At 31.7% G+C, this 18034-nt stretch overlaps 2 protein-coding genes across 6 annotated transcripts; both read right to left on the reverse strand.

The window, feature by feature from the left end:
* Nucleotides 1–4707: 4707 nt before the first annotated feature.
* LOC126676646 (SHUGOSHIN 2-like) lies at nucleotides 4708–8270 on the reverse strand. 2 transcript variants are annotated; one of them, XM_050370889.2, is made up of 10 exons: nucleotides 7889–8266; nucleotides 7490–7527; nucleotides 7236–7344; nucleotides 6955–6978; nucleotides 6791–6859; nucleotides 6381–6419; nucleotides 6181–6219; nucleotides 5991–6090; nucleotides 5839–5899; nucleotides 4708–5200 (listed from the first exon to the last, which is right to left on the reverse strand). In XM_050370889.2, exons 1-10 carry the CDS (start codon nucleotides 8066–8068, stop codon nucleotides 4891–4893), a joined length of 969 nt encoding a protein of 322 aa, XP_050226846.1. In that variant the 5' UTR covers nucleotides 8069–8266; the 3' UTR covers nucleotides 4708–4890. The 2 variants fall into 2 exon arrangements, with proteins under 2 accessions (XP_050226846.1, XP_050226856.1); XM_050370899.2 differs by lacking the exon at nucleotides 6181–6219 and having other exon boundaries at nucleotides 7889–8270.
* Nucleotides 8271–11260: 2990 nt separating this feature from the next.
* Nucleotides 11261–17559, reverse strand: LOC126665631 (uncharacterized). Of its 4 annotated transcripts, none has more exons than XM_050358475.2 (14): nucleotides 17353–17559; nucleotides 16305–16476; nucleotides 16151–16213; nucleotides 15912–16017; nucleotides 15617–15721; nucleotides 15464–15540; nucleotides 15222–15339; nucleotides 13979–14051; nucleotides 13640–13831; nucleotides 13141–13261; nucleotides 12474–12698; nucleotides 12344–12401; nucleotides 12188–12249; nucleotides 11261–11465 (listed from the first exon to the last, which is right to left on the reverse strand). In XM_050358475.2, the coding sequence occupies exons 1-12, from the start codon at nucleotides 17430–17432 to the stop codon at nucleotides 12345–12347; spliced, it is 1389 nt and encodes a 462-aa protein (XP_050214432.1). In that variant the 5' UTR covers nucleotides 17433–17559; the 3' UTR covers nucleotides 11261–11465; nucleotides 12188–12249; nucleotide 12344. The 4 variants fall into 4 exon arrangements, with proteins under 4 accessions (XP_050214432.1, XP_050214428.1, XP_050214430.1 ...); XM_050358471.2 differs by having other exon boundaries at nucleotides 16305–16479; XM_050358473.2 differs by having other exon boundaries at nucleotides 12188–12252; nucleotides 16305–16479.
* Between the last annotated feature and the right edge of the window lie 475 nt (nucleotides 17560–18034).

Genomic DNA, 18034 nt, shown 5'->3' on the forward strand with positions numbered 1-18034 from the left:
TATTTTTAAAAATTAATTATCTTATTTTGAAAATTAAAATTTCATTGGAGATATGGAACAAAGAGTGAAGTTTGTCTTTCGACATATGTAGAATTAGAGCTGGCCATAGGCCTGTTCGACCAGTAAATCAGACCAAAACTAGCCTGGAATTAAAATACTATTAATTGACATCAAATGTATTGGTTGCTTTTGTTTCTAGTTGGTGAATCATTTATTGATGTCATCTTGTAGGTTCTTAATTAGTCTCGAAAATCATCTTATAAGTTGGGAGTTTAGCTTTTATAAGTTGAGGTGAATATATATTATTTAAAAAATTAAAACATGTTTGAAAAAGGATTAGAAAAATTAAAGATTTAAAAAATTGACAAATTGAATTTTAGAGTGGTTAGCTCACACCTATATCTACTACTCAATTAAAGATTGAGAATCCACTAAAACTTGAATAAAAGTTACAAATAGTATTTAAAGGTTAACACCTAACTAAACAATGCAGCTTTTATAAAAGCTAAACTCTCAACTTACGTAGATGATTTTTCAAGACTAATGAAGAATCAACAAGATGAAATTAATAAATTACTCACCAATTAAAAACAAAAACAATCAGTACAATTGATGCACAATAAATATTTTTATAAGGAGTAGTTGAGAGCTTTCAATGTTTGCATGTGTTAATATTTCTAACCTTAAAACGATCCAAATGAGTGTATTTATACTCAATCAAAAACCCCTTTATCTTTTTCCTTTGAAATGTGGAATCTGACATGCTGGTACAAAGCAGTTAGCGCACGCGACCTAAGCCTTAGCTCTGAATTCTTTAAACGGATACTGAAACATGTCAGGTCTTTATCGTCGGATTCAAATATGTACATTACAAGCTTCAACAATGACATGGTTCGCGCCAATGAACTCTTGGTTCTCACCCGCAAAATTTTATTGGTTTTTAGGGTATTAATCTGTCACGATCTAAATCCAGGGACTGTGATCGGCGCTAGGGAATGAGAGTGATAACTCCGAAATTCATAACAAGCCTAAACATCCATTAACCATTCCAAACATACATCAATAATAACCAACATTTGGGGCAATGGAGACTCCACCAACATATTAACGCTACCAACATTATATCAATAATGCTAGCCATTAACTCGAGTCTCCAAAATATACATACATCATACAATTTTGTCCGTACAAGGACAACAAAAGACTATACAATATGATAACTCGAACAACCTAAGTAAACATACACAATACTACTATGACTACTGCAGTCTAGAGTTTAAACACATTTGATTAACGTACATAATGTAAAAAAACTGATGAAGAAAAGAATTCAGAAGGGACACCACGTCCATGGACGATTAAACCTGAAAGTGGAGAAACAACGAGGAATAGTTAAAATGGAATGAGTTCATATCATTATAAACAATTAACAAATTAAAATCATTTAAAGTATTTGATAATTAGTTTACCGTTACGGATTATAAATAGAATCCTAAACCATTATGCTGAGCCGCAGCACGAGTACGCGTATTCATTCCTAAGAATGAAACAAAAAATTCTCAACACAAGCAAAATTTAACAGTATAAACATAAAGTAAGGCGTAACAGCCAACAAGTAAACACCCAAGTGAAAACAATCATATAACAAGGCAATGCATCAATTAAAACACACAACTGACTCACGATACTCCTATAGGAGTAGGCAGAAAGTTTTGAAAACAAAATATGACGTTTTAAAGACATGACTCGAATCATAATTCTGCAGTAGTTCCTAGGGTAGAATAACCACTTATCATGCCAAAGCAAATAAACACATAACATATAAAAGGCCTCGGTTTTAAACCAAAGCTCTGATACCAACTTTGTCACCACCCATTTTCATAAATCGCAACCGGCGCTAAGGAATGTGTATGGTTGTACCGAAACTCGTAGCAAGCCTTGCGGATAACAATCAATAATCATTTAAAACAATGTACCTACATAAAACCACATGCTCGGGGGAAACTGAGACTTCAGCCTAATCTAGCAGTACAGAGAAGCACCATATATCCAAAGTATACTCGTCTCAAATCATAAACTCCAATAGTATGGCAATATGTATAAATATCATAAACAATATAAACATGCCAATAGCAATAAATAAACAGTTGGACCACTCGAACAAAGTATAAGTCTAGACCAATAACATAAGTTTAAAACATAAGACGTCTAGTACTACTGCGGTCTAAGAGTTTAAAACAGTTTGATCAATTATTTTGAATATAAAAAGAACCTCTGAAGAATGAAGAAATCAGAGATCAATCAATGCTCAAATCATAAACCTGAAAAATTGGGAAAACAACGGGGTTAGATATACTGAGATGAGTTCATATAACCATTTACATTTATTAAGTTTGGAAACCTTAAAAACATTTATAAAACATTTATTCATTATAGATAATCATTGAAACCCTAAACCACAATTCTAAATTCATTTATCGTGTCGGTGAGACGTATCTCCATAACCGATCCCCGACTGTCACTTAATAAACATGTGAATCCCAGGAGACGTATCTTCCATTGGCGCCCTCACTAAGGCGAGACGTATCTCTAACCTACCTCAATACCATATGATCATATCGGTACGCATGCAGTCTCGAACGAGACCAGACCTTCATATCTCAGGTCTCGTTTGAGACCTGAGATGAACCGATCGTGGTTCAACCTTTTTAGTTGAACCACAACTCTAACAGCACCATCACTCGAACCTTAACCCAACCAAAAATATTTAAATGAAATCCAAATTGAATCAAAACTTCGCAACGAATCGATTTTATTTCCGAAACTCATCGGAAAAATTTTACAAAAATATACGGGGAATTACATTTAATGAAGGGCGGCGACGATGAAAAAAGATGAAAAGCGCGGATGGAAGAGGATGTGGTACGATAGAGAGAAAAAATTTATTATTAAATGAGGAAGAGGAGAGAAAAGATTTATTGTTACGTGAGGAAGAGGAGAGAAAAAAATTAAATAAACTAATGAAGATTTTGATTTTATTTGTTTATTTATAGTGGTAGTATAAATAAAATAATTGTCTTCGTATATTGTATTTTTATAATGTAAAATTATGAGCAGTATTTTTATAAATCAAATGAGAATCTTATTTATTTCTATAAATTCTTTTTTTTTTTTAAAAAAAAATGGATTGGAGACTCCCTTACTGAAAGGAGAATTTTTGTAAAAGACCCTAAAAAAAGGAAATTCTAAGATCCAAATAAATCATTAGTGAACTGATCATCAGTTAACGCGGCTTGGGCCTTTGGGCGTGTAAAGAAGTCTGATTAAAACGACCGCCTATTTTGTCATTTTGCATTATAAGCATGTGATGTCTAGCTGATCAATAGTCGTTTTTATTTTTTTTCTTCTCTTTTTAGTTAATTTCAAATTTTAGCTGATTATTAGTTTTGATTAGACTTTTTAAAAGCAGCCAGTTTTGTTTCTCTTATTTTTCTAATGAAAATGAAATCTTGATTTTTTTTTAATCAGAGGTAAAACCATTTTATGTTTGTTGTTAACGGAGTTTAACAGAAATTAATTATTTTTTTATCTAAATCATCCAAGAATTTAAGTGTTTAAAATTAGAATAATATATTGTATCATTAATACACCTTTAATGTTTGGTATATGTCTAAATAAATTTTTAAATATTTTTAAATGTATTAAAAATTGAGCCTATGTATCAAATATGAAGGACATATTTGAACTGTTTTTGAAGTGAAAAAATCCAATTTAAAAAGACGGATACAATTAAAATTGGAAATTGAAAAATATAGTAAAATTGATGATTTCAAAAATTTGAAATATAAACAAAAAAACGTCAAAGAAGTGTAATATATGATTAAACTTTAAAACAGTTATTTCAAGTGATTTTTTTAGTTTTTTTATATAAAATATTAACTTAATTCGCAAGAGATATTGGATGCTGTCTCCAACATCAATGTTTATATTAAATCTTTAGGTCCTGATGACTAAAAAAATTAAATTTCTCATTTTTTTTTGTAATTTTAACCAAGAAGTTTGTACTTTTAGCCAAATTTTGCTAATATTACAAAACATTAAAGCATTTATTAGAATTATTAAAGATTGAGAGGTGCATGTTAGTTGGTAATGCTCTCCGGGCTTAAATAAGTTCGCAGGTTCTAATCGTAGTCATGTATGCAGCCGTTTAAAATTTAGGGTCAGAATTTTACCTCCCACAAGAGACCTACCCGGCTCGAATGAAGATTAATCTAAATATAAAAAACTTAAAAGTGCCGTTTTATAGTTGGAACCCGTTCAAAATACCTCATGATCAAATCAAAAAAAAAATGAAAAGGGGACATGTATTTCACCCCGTATGATTTTTTGATAAAAGGGCATATGGAATTAGGCACACGTTACTAATCAATTGGGGCAAACTGGCTAACATCGTCGCGAACATTTAAAATTGGTTTAGAATTGTAAAGTTTGAAAATTGCAAAAGATCGAAAAGATTCAGATCTTTTAGCAATTTTTCAATAAAAATAAATAATGACGTGGAAATCACTGTATTATTCAGACATTCACATTAATATTTTTTATAAAAAATTATTCGGTATTTCAAATTGCAAAAAACTAATAGTTTATGTCTGATATTACTAAAATTTAAAGTTTATGTTGTGATTATTAAACCCACTAAAATTCATGTTCGTTGAAAAACCTCTTGCATTAGAACGATAAATTGTTAAACTTGCAACACAAAAACAGTAACAAGAAAGTTAATAGGTTAAACACAAAAACAACAGCTATGAAACTTACAAAGAAACTCTCAATTCTTGTACAGTATTTTAGTTATGTCTATGTACTGCAGATGATTATATTCAATCATAATCATAAATTTCTGCGCATTTTCGAATTAAGTGGAACTTCTTTGTATGATTGAACCTTCTCGGCTGCTTTACGAATCGGTCTTCCTATTGAATGTCTCTGTTTCTGTGCTAACTTTGCTCCATTACTTGTGTGACACGTTTCGTCTTCTTCATTGATAATAGATGAACTTGACAGAGTTGGATCATCTTCTTGAAGTTGTTGATGAGTGATTGGAAATTCAACATTGTCGATCTCAAACAAGTTTTCGCTCGATTCTTCATCTTGGGATTTGAATCTAATAGCACTAGTAGATTGCCTTCTCACACATAGTCTGCACATATGAAAATGCAGATCATAATAAGCAAATAAGAGAGACTTAGTGCTTTCTAGGTGACCGTACATTGCACGGAAACGTATCAAGAATCTTAGCGTTTTGTTTCCATTTCCGGAAATGTTTCAAAATTTTCTTGGTTAGAACTTTTTTTTTCCGTGCAACATAGCTAGTAGGTCGTACATTTGAGGTGCGGAAACATTCTCCTTATCAAATATAAAGGGGAAGCTGCACACAAATGCGCTCAACTTTCTAGTGAAGGCCGAATGGGCCGCCTATTTTTGTAAAAAAATTGTTTTGACTATTTTTGTTTCGGCATTTTCTTGGTTGGAACGTTTTTATTTCCATGCAACAGTCTGTAGATCATATATTTGAGATTCAGAAAATTTCTCTTTGTAAAATATAAAGGGGAGGCTGCATACAAATGAGCTCAATTTCCTCTATCCCGCAATTGCCGGGAGACACTTTGAACATCGGATGAACATGCAATCATAAAACTGATCAATTCGCATCTAAATTGATAATGTGGTTCGAGACTACAATAAATTCTCATACCAACCAGACGGCTCATGATAAGCATATCATATGATCGAAGCAGATATTGAAGAAATGCAGACTGTATGTAATGCAATTAATACCTTTTGTTTTCAAGTTTTTGTTTTTCTGCACATTGTCTTGATGCAGTAGAAGATCCCATAGCTGCAGGTGATATGAACGTCATCAAAATCAGCAGCAAATTAACAACAAACTAAGATGAAACATTTTATATTACAAAATAAATGATCGTTACATCGGCTTCTTGGTATACGCCTTCTGGAGCAACGAGCATCGGGTTTCATATCATTACAAGCTTTGTTCAAGCATTCTCCTACATCATTCTTCTCCACTTCCTTGAAACAACGACAATGTATAATGAGATCAAGCAAAATAGAAACAGAAAACTAATACACTTCCAAAATATAATGTGATTGGAGATTCACCTGAAAGCCCATGTTTTGACCAGTGATTTTTGTTTTCGCCTGCACGGTGTCAAATAATCAATTCACTCAAAAGTTCAAACTATTAGGTGAGCTTACAACTATAATTTCGATCTCTAAATCTACAATTGATAATGAGATCAGGCAAAATAAAAAACACAAAACTAATATACTCCCAACATAAAACGTGATTAGAAATTCACCTCAGAGCCCGTGTTTTGACCGAGGATATTTGTTTTCTCCTGCACAATGTCAAATAATCAATTCACTCAAACGTTCAAACTATTGAGTGAGGTTATCACAATAATTTTATTAATATCTCTAACACACACCTACACGCAAATGCTCACTGGATTTGTTGCTAGTTCAGAAGTTCGAACTCTAAATCTTTAATAACTCAAATGGAGTTTCCAAGTATCAATCTCTAAACCTTTTGATTTTGATATCATATCAACTAGTCAATCGACCCAAAACTCGAGTTGTTAAGTGATGCTCTATTTATTATTGTTTCTAACACATAGAAAGGCTACTGGATTACATAAAATTTCAATTTTATGATGAATATTAACAAATTCATGTAATGATGAATCTAATTACAGAAATTGAAACTAACCTCTAATTCCAAATTCTTTGCTTTAAGCAAGGCATCTTTGCATACAAGTTCATGTTGTAGTGTCTTCACCTGAAATGATTACAATTAATACCAATTTCTTCAATTAGGCATAAAATAGTACTAAAGCAAACAGTTTAAATTTGGACTTAGTTTTTGTTTCTCACCTTTTCTCTTCCAAAATTAATCTCCTGTGAAAGAAACATAATATCATCAATATCATTGAGAAATCACATTAAAAGCTTTAAGAACATTCCATATTACACGAAAACGAAAATGCTGAAAAAGAGAAATATCGAAAATGGAAAACAGCCTAAAGCATTTTTTGTAATATACATAAAATTTTGGAGTTCTATAACCGTTTCCGAAAAAGAAACGAAAAAATGAAATGCCGAGAAGTAGGATTCGACATAACGAGAACATTAAAGCATAAGAAGTAGAAACTAACTGCTATGATATGGCTGTTAGATTGAGCAAGATTCCAATTCTGCATCTGAAGCTTTTGATATTGCATTCTCAGACTCCTCATTTGGTTATTACTCAATGCTATAATTTTACTGTTCAATCAAAATTAAGAAAATCCAACAAGAAACAAGAAAAAAAAATCTAACTTTTCTCTTAATTCATAGCTCTCTCAAACATTTAATCAAACAAAAAGAATATAAACACATAATTATTTCCTGTCCCAAACAAAAAGGATACTCTCTTTCTTCAACAAGCTTCATTAATGTCATTCTTTCCTGTTCCAAACAAAAAGTGTACAATTTGAAAATGAATCAAATAAAATAATTATTGCAAGATTAAGATTTTTTTTGTTGACGAGGACTCACTTCCCCAACCCGAAGCACAGGATCAATGTCAAACCTTGGGATGTGGACCGACCACAAGCCCACATGCCTGGCAATTCCGGGCAATAATGACAAGCGGCCCAGTCTCAGCCACTCTATTTATTAGAAAGGGCTAGCCGGGGTGTGTACCCGCGACCATGGCGCCCAAATAACTGAGACTTAAACCACGGGACCAAACCCGTACGGGTAAGATGAAGAGAAATTGACTCACTTAAAGAACAAAATTAGAAGAAGAAACAAATATAATAAATACCTTAAGAAGCTGATTGATTAATTCATCAGTAGGGTTAGAAATTGGAGGCTCCTGCTGCTGCTGATTTTCTTCAATGCTAACAATTTTGGGTGTTTGTTGCTGAGAATTCGTAATATCAGACAGTCTTTTTCTTACTAAGCTCCCAAATGATGATCTTTTTGCCATTTTTTCACCTTTCATTATTATAATTATTAATATTATAAACGCAAAAAAACAGTTTAATAGAGTTCAAGAAACAATTAATTGTTACAATTCAAAGGAAACCCAGAAATCAAAATGGCAAATACAACAAGAAAAGATTAGATTTTTGAGTAAAAGATAGATTTTTGATTGATGGGTTTGCATAAAAATTCAAGAAAAAATTCAAGAAAAAATAAATAAACAATTTGAAGTATATAAACAGTTTATAGATATAAATACTGGAAAGTTCAAAATCAAGAAAAAAGATGGATTAAACAAATGGGGAAATCTGTAATTGAATTTGAATTGTCTGAGATATGAAGAATTTGATTGTAAAGAGAATGGAATAAAATGCAAAAGAAAAAGAAAAAAAGAGAAAGTGAGAGATGAAACAAAAGAGACAAACGAATTTTGTAGGTTTGGTGTACTTAACGGCTTTCCGAACCTAAAGTATATATATTATTTCTACCAAATTTGAATTTCCAAACCTCTCTCCGAACCTAAACTTATTTCTCCTATTATTTTCTAACAAATTACTCTACCACCCTTTATATTTACCATAATTCGCACATACATCTATCTTATTTCTTCTTCTTTTTTTTTGGATAAAAATCTCTCTTATTTCAGGATTAAGCGCAGTGTTTTAAAAATCGAACCGGTGGCCGAACCGGTGAGGCCACCGGTTTCCGGTTCAACCGGTTGAACCGTTTCAATGACCGGTTCAACCGGTTTAATAAATTTAAAAAATTTTAAAAAAAATTTTGGTTCACCGGTTTTTTACCGGTTCAATCCGGTTCAATATCCGGTTTTTTTACTGGTTCATACCGGTCCAATCCGGTTTAACCCGGTTCAATCCGGTCCAATCAAAAGATCCGGTTTTTTACCTTTTCAGACCGGACTACTGGCCGGTTCGCGGTTCAACCGGTCCGGCCGGCTGGTCCGGTCCAGTTTTTAAAACACTGATTAAGCGACGTGATATCTAAGTTTTAATAATAGAATATTGAAGTGTTTGATTAATATTTTATAATTTCACATTTAAAATTCAATAATATGAAATTTTGTCCCTTTATTTTACCATTTCCAATACTTATTCCCTTTTAAACAAAATTAACAATCCAATCTCTTATTTTTATGCTTCTCGAATATAAAATAGTAAAATTCTAACTAAGCACTTTAATTGTTGATAGTGGCAGATTCAAAAAAAAAAATACAGCCTGAACTTAACTTATAATTCACCTCTGATTTTTTCGTCAGCCAAATTTTTAAACAATATACGATGTATGCCGGAATTGGAGCCTACCCTAAATTCACTATAAACCTACCTCTATATTTTAAAAAAAATTATCTCTATTTTTAAAAAAATATACGATGTAGGCCGGAATTGGAGCCTACCCTAACCTAAAGGTAGTTCTGCACCTAATTGTTGACATTATTGAAATTAATGGATCACATCGTTTGATCAAGAAATAAGATGGATGCAAGTGCAAATTGTGACAAATGTCAAGGATGTTAGAGTAAGTTGATGTTTGTTTTTTCTTCAAAATTTTGGTGCAGCATTTTGTATTTGTTAAGCTTTATTAGTTCCATTTTGGAAACCATAAGTTTACTCATTTCATCATTTTACTTTGCCAAAATTGTTAATTTAAAATATTTAATACTATATAACTTGTATAAAAAAGGGTCAAATATCCACGAGCACAGTGCTATATTTTATTTCACGAATAAAGATTATTATGAATGGAATAATGTTTAGAAAATTGATGAACTAAACAATTAGATGCCATTCAAATGATAGCATCTTGTTTAGTGTTTAAAATTTTGTTGGTTTGTGAGTTTTAATTCCTTTCAATTTAAAACTACTTTCACTTGTCTAGTCATTCTATTTTGAGAAAGAAAAAGAGTACCCAGAGCCCCAATTAGTAAGAGATTTATTACCAAGAAATTAAGGTTTGACGAGTTCCCATACCTAATCAAAAAAATTTAGATTGGTCAAGTGTTGTTAACTTTGTTGTGAGATTCATGATTTTGGTAGGCTAACTAAATCTTTCAATTTCTTAATAATATACTAATTTAAAAAAAAAATTAAATCTATTTAATAAATCAATGAAAAATGCTTACCATTCTCCTCTTTACGTAGTCAAGTGTCAAATTCCTATTTGTTCAGTTCTTTTCTAAAAGTGTGTAGTTCAAAAAAGTTAATCCTTTTATTATTTTGTTGTCACGTCGTCGGTACACTAAAATGAATTAAAAAATGTAGTTTAAATAACATTACTTTAAATTAATTTAGGCTTGATTTTGCTCCAATGACATTTAATGGTTATGTTTGTTTTTTTTTTATTTTAAGTGGATGGATGCAACTTTCACAAACATTGTACTTGTAATTAAGTCTTTTACAAACATTGTAATGCTCCCAATCAGCAGAACACCCTTAGAAAGGTTTCGATTTGAATCAAATCCAACCTAAATAGATTTTAAATTTTGTAAAATTCCAAACAAACTAAATATATAAGAATTAAAAATATTTAAAAATGAACCAAACCAATGATTTCCATCAATTTTTTTATTCAATTTTTGTGAACTAGAAATTTTTATTTTCAACTTACAAAACCAAAGAAAGTAAAAGACAAAAATAGTTGAAATATCAAATCAAATCGAAATTATCGATTCGGTTTTACTATTTAATTTGGTTCGATTTTAATATATTTTTTATCATTAGAAAGGGATTTTTGACTCTTATTTGAGGAATGGATCCCACGATCTTAATAAAATTCTACACATTACATATAATATTTAATTTATAACCCATCGGTGATTTGGTTCGATTTTCACACAACACTCAACACAGGCAATGACAAGGTTTTCTCCCCATCAATTGATAATAGCAGAGCACCAAAACCACAAGTGAGAGATATGGCATGAACCGGACCAGACATAAGAATACCTAACCTGATCCCACTAAAATAGGGATTGGATCGAAGTAATAAGATTATTTCCAGGATAGAGTCGTCCAAGACAAGGACAGACACTAATACAGTGGCAGAATCATGCTGAACCTAATTTTTACTCATCTACAGACATCACTTTCATCGACCGATCACCGACTTAGGTATCAGAGTGTTGTCCGACTCCAACGGTCCGACTCATTCTAACTATTCAGACAAGCCGGAACCATCAGTAAGAATAGCAAAAAGATGATAGATTTTATCCTGTCAACTTCATTATAACTCCAAAAGAGAAAAGAAAGCAAACTTGACTGTACAATGTTAGATTATGAACAGATACCATCTTGAACACATTAATGGTTCATTAACTATCTCTTACATTAAAACTTAAAAGCAAGCTGCATTATACCCTCACCATCTCTTGTCAGCAACACGGCACCTGAGTTCCAATTTCCCTGCAGGAACAAGAAAACAAAAATTCTAGCATCAAACTTAAAGTGCTTGAACAAGAAATAAAATGAGATTATAACTAGTAGCAGATGCAGTGGGCTTCTTATTTACTTTTCATTGTCTTTGAACCGGTGTTTTAAAAACTGAACCGGTGGCCAAACAGGCGCGATCATGGTTCATGGTTCAAACCACCGATTCAACCAGTTAAATAATATAAAGATACTTATACATCATATGCGATAAGTGTTCTTTTTTTCTAGGACAAGTCTACATGTGTATAAAGTTTAAACACGTACATAAAATTCTAACGAGCAAATTAATTGAAAAATTAGTAAATTAATCACTCTATCTAGTAATTAATTACTACTAACTAAAACAATATCATATCTATTTTATTATAAAAGGATGAACGGTTTTTGAATATTTTTTTGGTTCTTCCGGGTTTTTTCAGTTCAAAGAGGTTGTGCCGAATTTTCAGTTTTTAAGGAAGAATCGAACTGAAGTGACCTCCGGATCCTGGACGAACCAGTTTAACTGGCCAGTCCGGTTCGGTTCTTAAACCCATGCTTTAAACCCAAAAAATGCATACTTTTCCAACAAATAACAGGTAGTTGTGAACAAAATGCACTCAACTTTTTCAAAACCGAAGTTACTGGACCTCTCGTTTCGGTCATACAGTTAAAATAACTTAAAAAGTTGCAGTGGAAGAGCAGAGAGGGGGCATCACCTTAATCCTATAATGCCATTACCAGCAGCCACTATTTTCCGCTACAATCCAGCCTCCATTGCCTACTTCCCATTATAAACATCACATTTATACGAATGACAAATCTGAATGTAATACATGATAATTTACTAAAATAGGGTGCTTTAGAACACGTACTTTACGATAAGTAATCCTTAACGGAGCTATGCAAGAGATATGAAGCTTTGGTGCGAACCTGTAATGTATAATATCCGCATTAATAAGAAAACTCTTAAGATTGCACAAAATAAGAATATTCAACGTATACCTTTGAGGCATAAGGCCTTGAATCTGTGCTGGTGATTTGGCAAGAACAGTTTCTTAAATAAACACCCCACATTTCATAAATGACTGGCTTATATTCTGAAATTGGATTGGACAGGAGCCAATTCTCACTCAAAACCAAATAAATATACATTTTGAAAAAATCGCAACTTTTTTCTTTCACATTCATCGACATTAGCAGGTTCAATATCCCTTCTTCATCAGCAGCCTACACAAAAAAGACAAAGTGAAATTGTTAAATTATATGGTCAAAGCTCTTGAACAGATAATAAATAATCAAACAAAACAACAGTACTTCCAATTAATGAATCTACAGTAGATCCTCTAATAATTACTATTCAATAAAATAATAATTCTAATAATTAATCAAATTTCAGGGAACCAACTTCAGTATTACGTCTTATATAATATTGAATAAATTAATAATTCTAATAATTAATAAATTTTTAATCCACCATGTATATTAATTATTAGAGGGTCTACTCTATATGGTAACCAATTAGCGGTTTTGATTATGATAAAGAATTGAACAAAATGTAGTAATATTTTAAATTTATGGTTAAAATTGTGAATATACAGAAAGAACAGACTTCCAAAAAATATTAGATTTCTTAACACTTGTGCACTAACAGAAACAAAAAACAGACTACCTCATTATCAAAACAAGCGAGCAGTATTTGATAAGAAACTGCACTTCTTAGGCAATTCATACGAATACCAACTCCTGAAATGCATTCTACAGCTCGCAAGCAGTTCAAATCCCTGGGGACTCTGCACAGAATCAATAGTATGAAAAAAGAGAGGAAGAAAGTAACTAAACAAAGGAATTAATCGTGCATTTTTTATGATTAAATTGATCAAAGGCCGCCCATAAAAAGACTGTCGATGAAATTCAATCATTGCGTGAATTACAAAGAAACATATGTACAAGAGCGCTCAACAAGATAAACAAGATAACAAAGGATACACTGTAAGGACATGTCCATTCTTCTCATGATATAAGCTAAGTCGTTTAATTTCAGTAACCAAATGGAAGAGAAGTTGCAGAATGTAATGACAAGAAGATAGTCTTCTTATGAACTTAATATAAGCACCAACGCAGTAATAGGCATAATTAAAAAAAGAAAAACACAGAAGAACCACAAATACCGGCCAGCAATAGTTCTTGCTATCTTTATGCAGCTGGTACTCCATTCCTCATTTGTGAAGTAATTGATAGCTGATTGCATGCAGTCATGCAAAAGCACCAGCAATCCTTGAAGCTGGCGATCTAAAGATAGATAAATAATGACTTCAACTAACTCTTCAGCTTCTGAAACTGAAAAAATAGGTTGCTTACTCCTATAGAAAAAATTAAGATGGCATTAATTTTAAAGTCGCAATAATTAAGGCAAATAAGTCATATAACAATAGCAGAGTTCGACTTATAAGTGAACATGCTTGAGCACTTCGAAAAATCTGGGTGATTTATTTTCAACTGTCACATACCTGACAAGACAGCAAGCTGCTGCAAATTTAATCCAACCTCTAATATTTTCAGGTGGCCCTCTACAACTAGAATCTGAAATGTAAACATGACAGATATAGTAATAAGGTCGCATTTGGAACGCCTTTGCAACAAACTTAGCATGACGTTAACTAAGACTTGAAATTTTTAATTTCATGGAGGGCTGCCAATATTGAAGTTACCATAGAAAAAGACATTCATCTGAACACAAGGCTAGAAAAGAGATGTTGATTGCATCATGTTTCACAACAAACAGAAACCATCTAAATTTCAGGATATCTCGAAGACTATCACAGTGAGAAAATCTTTATGGAAGAACCTGTACTTCTATTTAGGGTTAAAGGCAAATTGAATCATGAACTTTAGCATGTTCTCTAATTACAACACGAACTTTAAATCTTGGCAATGTCACACACGAACTATCAAATTTTTGCAATTTGAAACACCAAGCTATTTTCCGAGGGGAAAAAACTGATGTGGACACCAGAAATATCAGCCACATCAACACTTTTTAACGAAAAATTGTTCTGTATCTGCAAAATATTAATAGTTCGTGTCTTACATTGCCAAGTTTTAAAAGTTCGTGTTGTAATTGGAAAACACGCTAAAGTTCATGATGTTTTTGCAATTAATCCTTTTATTTATTTTGTCCTACTATTATTTTTTATAAGAATCATTACGTACAAAGGAATTTACACCTCACATTGCAACTTTCAATACCCAAAATAGGACAGCAGAGAAGCATCAGTTGCCTAAATAGTGTTGATTGAGCTATATTATTAACAAATCTGCCTAATTCATGCATTTTAAATTATAAAACTTGGTAAAGAATCCTAACCAAAGACAGTGTCATTAATTCCAAAGCCTAAAGTGTTATAAACTACTCAACAAAATCCTCTGCTAAACTATTACAGCAATATTCATCAAAATCCACAAATATCCTCAGCAGGTAGCATTTCAGGCAGCAACTGCAAGACTGTAGTAATTCTGTACTGGTTCCCAACATACAGGCTTTTATTTCAAAGGCATGAGCACTTTTCACAAAGATTCTCAACCATATACAGTCAAATCAAATTACATTAAACAATAGCAACTTCTCAAAGTGCCTTGTTCATCTTACAGTTGGAAATAATCAGACCCAGTTCACAGCCACTAGGAACTGGAATGTGGAAGATAACACGACATATAACGAATAGGGAAATCTGAAAGAGTAAAAAAAATTACCGGTTTTTAATGTGTTTGTTTGTGATGCAAAGTCGAATAAAAATCCATATGTTTCGAGAGCTCTTTTAATCTCACAGTAGCTAGGAGACCACTCAACTCTAATGGGAAGCTTCTCAACCTGATGAATAAAGATTAACATGATAATTTCAAGATATCCCAATAAAACGGAAACATCACAGTTAGCTTTGAAATATGCAACATAGTTGAAATATGACCAATCACGCTCGCTAAACAGGATTCACCTTTTTCTCGGGCAAAAGAATAGCGCACCAAAAGTCGCATGCAGATGTCCTTAGCTCTTCTTTTGATGAATGCAACACTAAAATACTAAAGAATAAGAACACCGCAAAAATCAAGAAATCACAATGGATGAACTATAATGAACAGACACTAACTCAAATTAAAAGTCCATCTGGCTAAAGATTCTTCAACATGACCATCTGTAGAAACCAACTTTGAGAGCCAGCCATTTACCAATAATCCCTCCAGGAAAATTTCCCCTGCAAGGAAAAAAAAGGAGATTGGTAGACAACTCTCTATAACAATTCAAGCTGAAATGAGTTTTAAAGCACTAACGGAATTTGAAAACAAGGTGAAAATTGTGAAAAACAGCATATCTCGTAAGGACCATATTAAAATATAACCCCAGCAGAGACAAGGTAAGTAAAGCAAAGTAAAATATCAAATAACCTTCTTCTGTGGTGACATCAACCAAACTGTTGAGCTTATTGCTCATGAAAGAATCCAACAGCGAAAAACTTCCAAGCTCAGAAAAATCAAAATGTGGAGGGGTTTTCTGCAAGTTAGAAATAAGAGCAAAAAAACAATGATTTATAGTAGTAATCTCTTTAATAAATGAAATTTTCAATTAAGAATTGAGCGAGCCGAAATATCTATCAGTTGACATTTAGTTATCAGAAGAAAAAAACCTGATCTCCAAAAACTTCTACACCCCATGTAGAGATCTCTTCATCGGCACTCATTTGTCTCATCTACATCAAACAATCAGAATTCATCAGAAAAGAATATCCAATAAATAGGAATAAATAATCAGAACTACTAAAATGGAGAAGCATATCATGCCTGTTTGTGGCATTCATTAATTTTTCTTGATAGTAAAGCTTCTTTACTATAGTCATCTTCGTCAGAATTGTAGTTTTTCCGGGACTTTGCTCGTTTAGATTCTCTTTCAATCACTTTGCTTTTCTCTTTATAGTGATCAGTCAAAAGATCATCCAAGCCAATAACTTTCTTCCTGCTATAAAAAATAAATACAGCACATTATGCACAAGATTTGGCTATCTGTGAGCAAGAAGACATTTTAACTCAAAAATCGTAACTCAATTCAAATCACACAATCGATTTCCTCAAAAACTTAATGATTTAATTAATAGTTATTCAAGGTCACACCAGTCAAATCAAAATCTATAATAGAAGGGGTTAAGTCCATATTAAATCACCACCTTTAAACATTTTTTTCATTTTTATCACGACATTTAAAAGTCGTCATATAAAACCACCACCTTTCAAAAAAAATTAAAGTTATCACAGTTTTAAATCCGGCGAATTTCAAATGAAAATTAGTGATAGATTTGAAATTTTTCTAAAGACCGTGATAAAATTGAAAAATAATGTAAAGGTGACTCTTACAACAATATTTTATCACTGTCATTTTCTGTTAGCCTAGTTCGCAAAAAATTTGCCGGATTTAAACACGCTGATAGATTTGAAAAATCTGAAAGGTGGTGGTTTTACATGACAATTTTAAAGATCGTGATAAAAATAAAAGAAAGTGTAAACGCCATGAATTAGTATATTCAAAAACATTGAAAATTGACACACAAAAATTGAACAATGCTAAAAAAAAAAACCGTATAAAAATTTTGGGTGATAATCATTAACCACTAAGCTAAACTAAACTTAGTTATTTAATCAAAAGTTGGAAAACTTACTGCAAATTCTCCAAAATCAAAATTAACTTCAAAGAAGGAAAAAACATAATACCCATAACAGATTTGTGAATAATGATAAGTGAATTGCTGAAATAAACACATTAACAGTATCACAATTAAAAACAGCGAACATTGCAACTTTTGGCGGTTAAAAATGAAATTAAAATGAAGAAAAAAACCTTTTCTGGACAATGAGAGGAGATTTATGAACAAGTGGGGCTTCAAATTCAAAGTCAAGAGGATCATCTACGTCCATCATCTCTCTCGATTTCTCAATTTTACTGTGCTTATGCTTTTGCTGTATTTCTTCAAAATTGAAGAGGGAATTTGAGAAGCGCCAAATTTATCACCAAGGGTTTACTCAACCGGATCCATTTATTGCTTAAATCAAACCAATATTTTATTTATTATATTAATATTACATTTTATTAATAATTAATAATTTTAATTTCTATATATTAAAATAAATTTCAAATTAAATGAAAAAATTACTAAAAAAATTGTTTTCACTGTCAATTAGAACTGATAATGTTATATTTTTGAATAAAGATCATATTTACTTATATTTATTTGTTATGTAGTTATAATGTGTATTTGGTAAATTAAAAGTTTAATTCATATTTTATTATAATTTTTTTGTTTTTAGAGGAATATTTTAAGTATTGTTTTCAAAATATCTCGTTTTAAAATATATTTATAACAAATTTGTCCATTTTTTCATAATTTCCCACTTTACACTAATAACAAACATATTTACAAAAATATCTACTATATATAAAAAAATTATCTTATTTTACGTTAGAATTTTATATAGTCTATCTTTCTCTCAAAATTATCTCTTATTTTCTTCTTATTTTTCGT

The sequence above is a fragment of the Mercurialis annua genome, linkage group LG1-X, assembly GCF_937616625.2.
Source record: "Mercurialis annua linkage group LG1-X, ddMerAnnu1.2, whole genome shotgun sequence".
NCBI classification, from domain to species: Eukaryota; Viridiplantae; Streptophyta; class Magnoliopsida; order Malpighiales; family Euphorbiaceae; genus Mercurialis; species Mercurialis annua.

Coding starts and splice junctions, on each gene's coding strand:
- LOC126676646 (XM_050370889.2), bottom strand. CDS start 8,068: ATGAAAGGTGAAAAAATGGCAAAAAGATCATCATTTGGGAGCTTAGTA. Junction 6,979..7,235: donor CTAACAGCCATATCATAGCA/GTTAGTTTCTAC, acceptor TTTCTTTCACAG/GAGATTAATTTTGGAAGAGA. Junction 6,091..6,180: donor GTCAAAACATGGGCTTTCAG/GTGAATCTCCAA, acceptor CGTTGTTTCAAG/GAAGTGGAGAAGAATGATGT.
- LOC126665631 (XM_050358474.2), bottom strand. CDS start 17,432: ATGATGGACGTAGATGATCCTCTTGACTTTGAATTTGAAGCCCCACTT. Junction 15,340..15,463: donor TTCTTTTGCCCGAGAAAAAG/GTGAATCCTGTT, acceptor TTTATTCATCAG/GTTGAGAAGCTTCCCATTAG. Junction 14,052..15,221: donor AACAAACACATTAAAAACCG/GTAATTTTTTTT, acceptor TTTACATTTCAG/ATTCTAGTTGTAGAGGGCCA.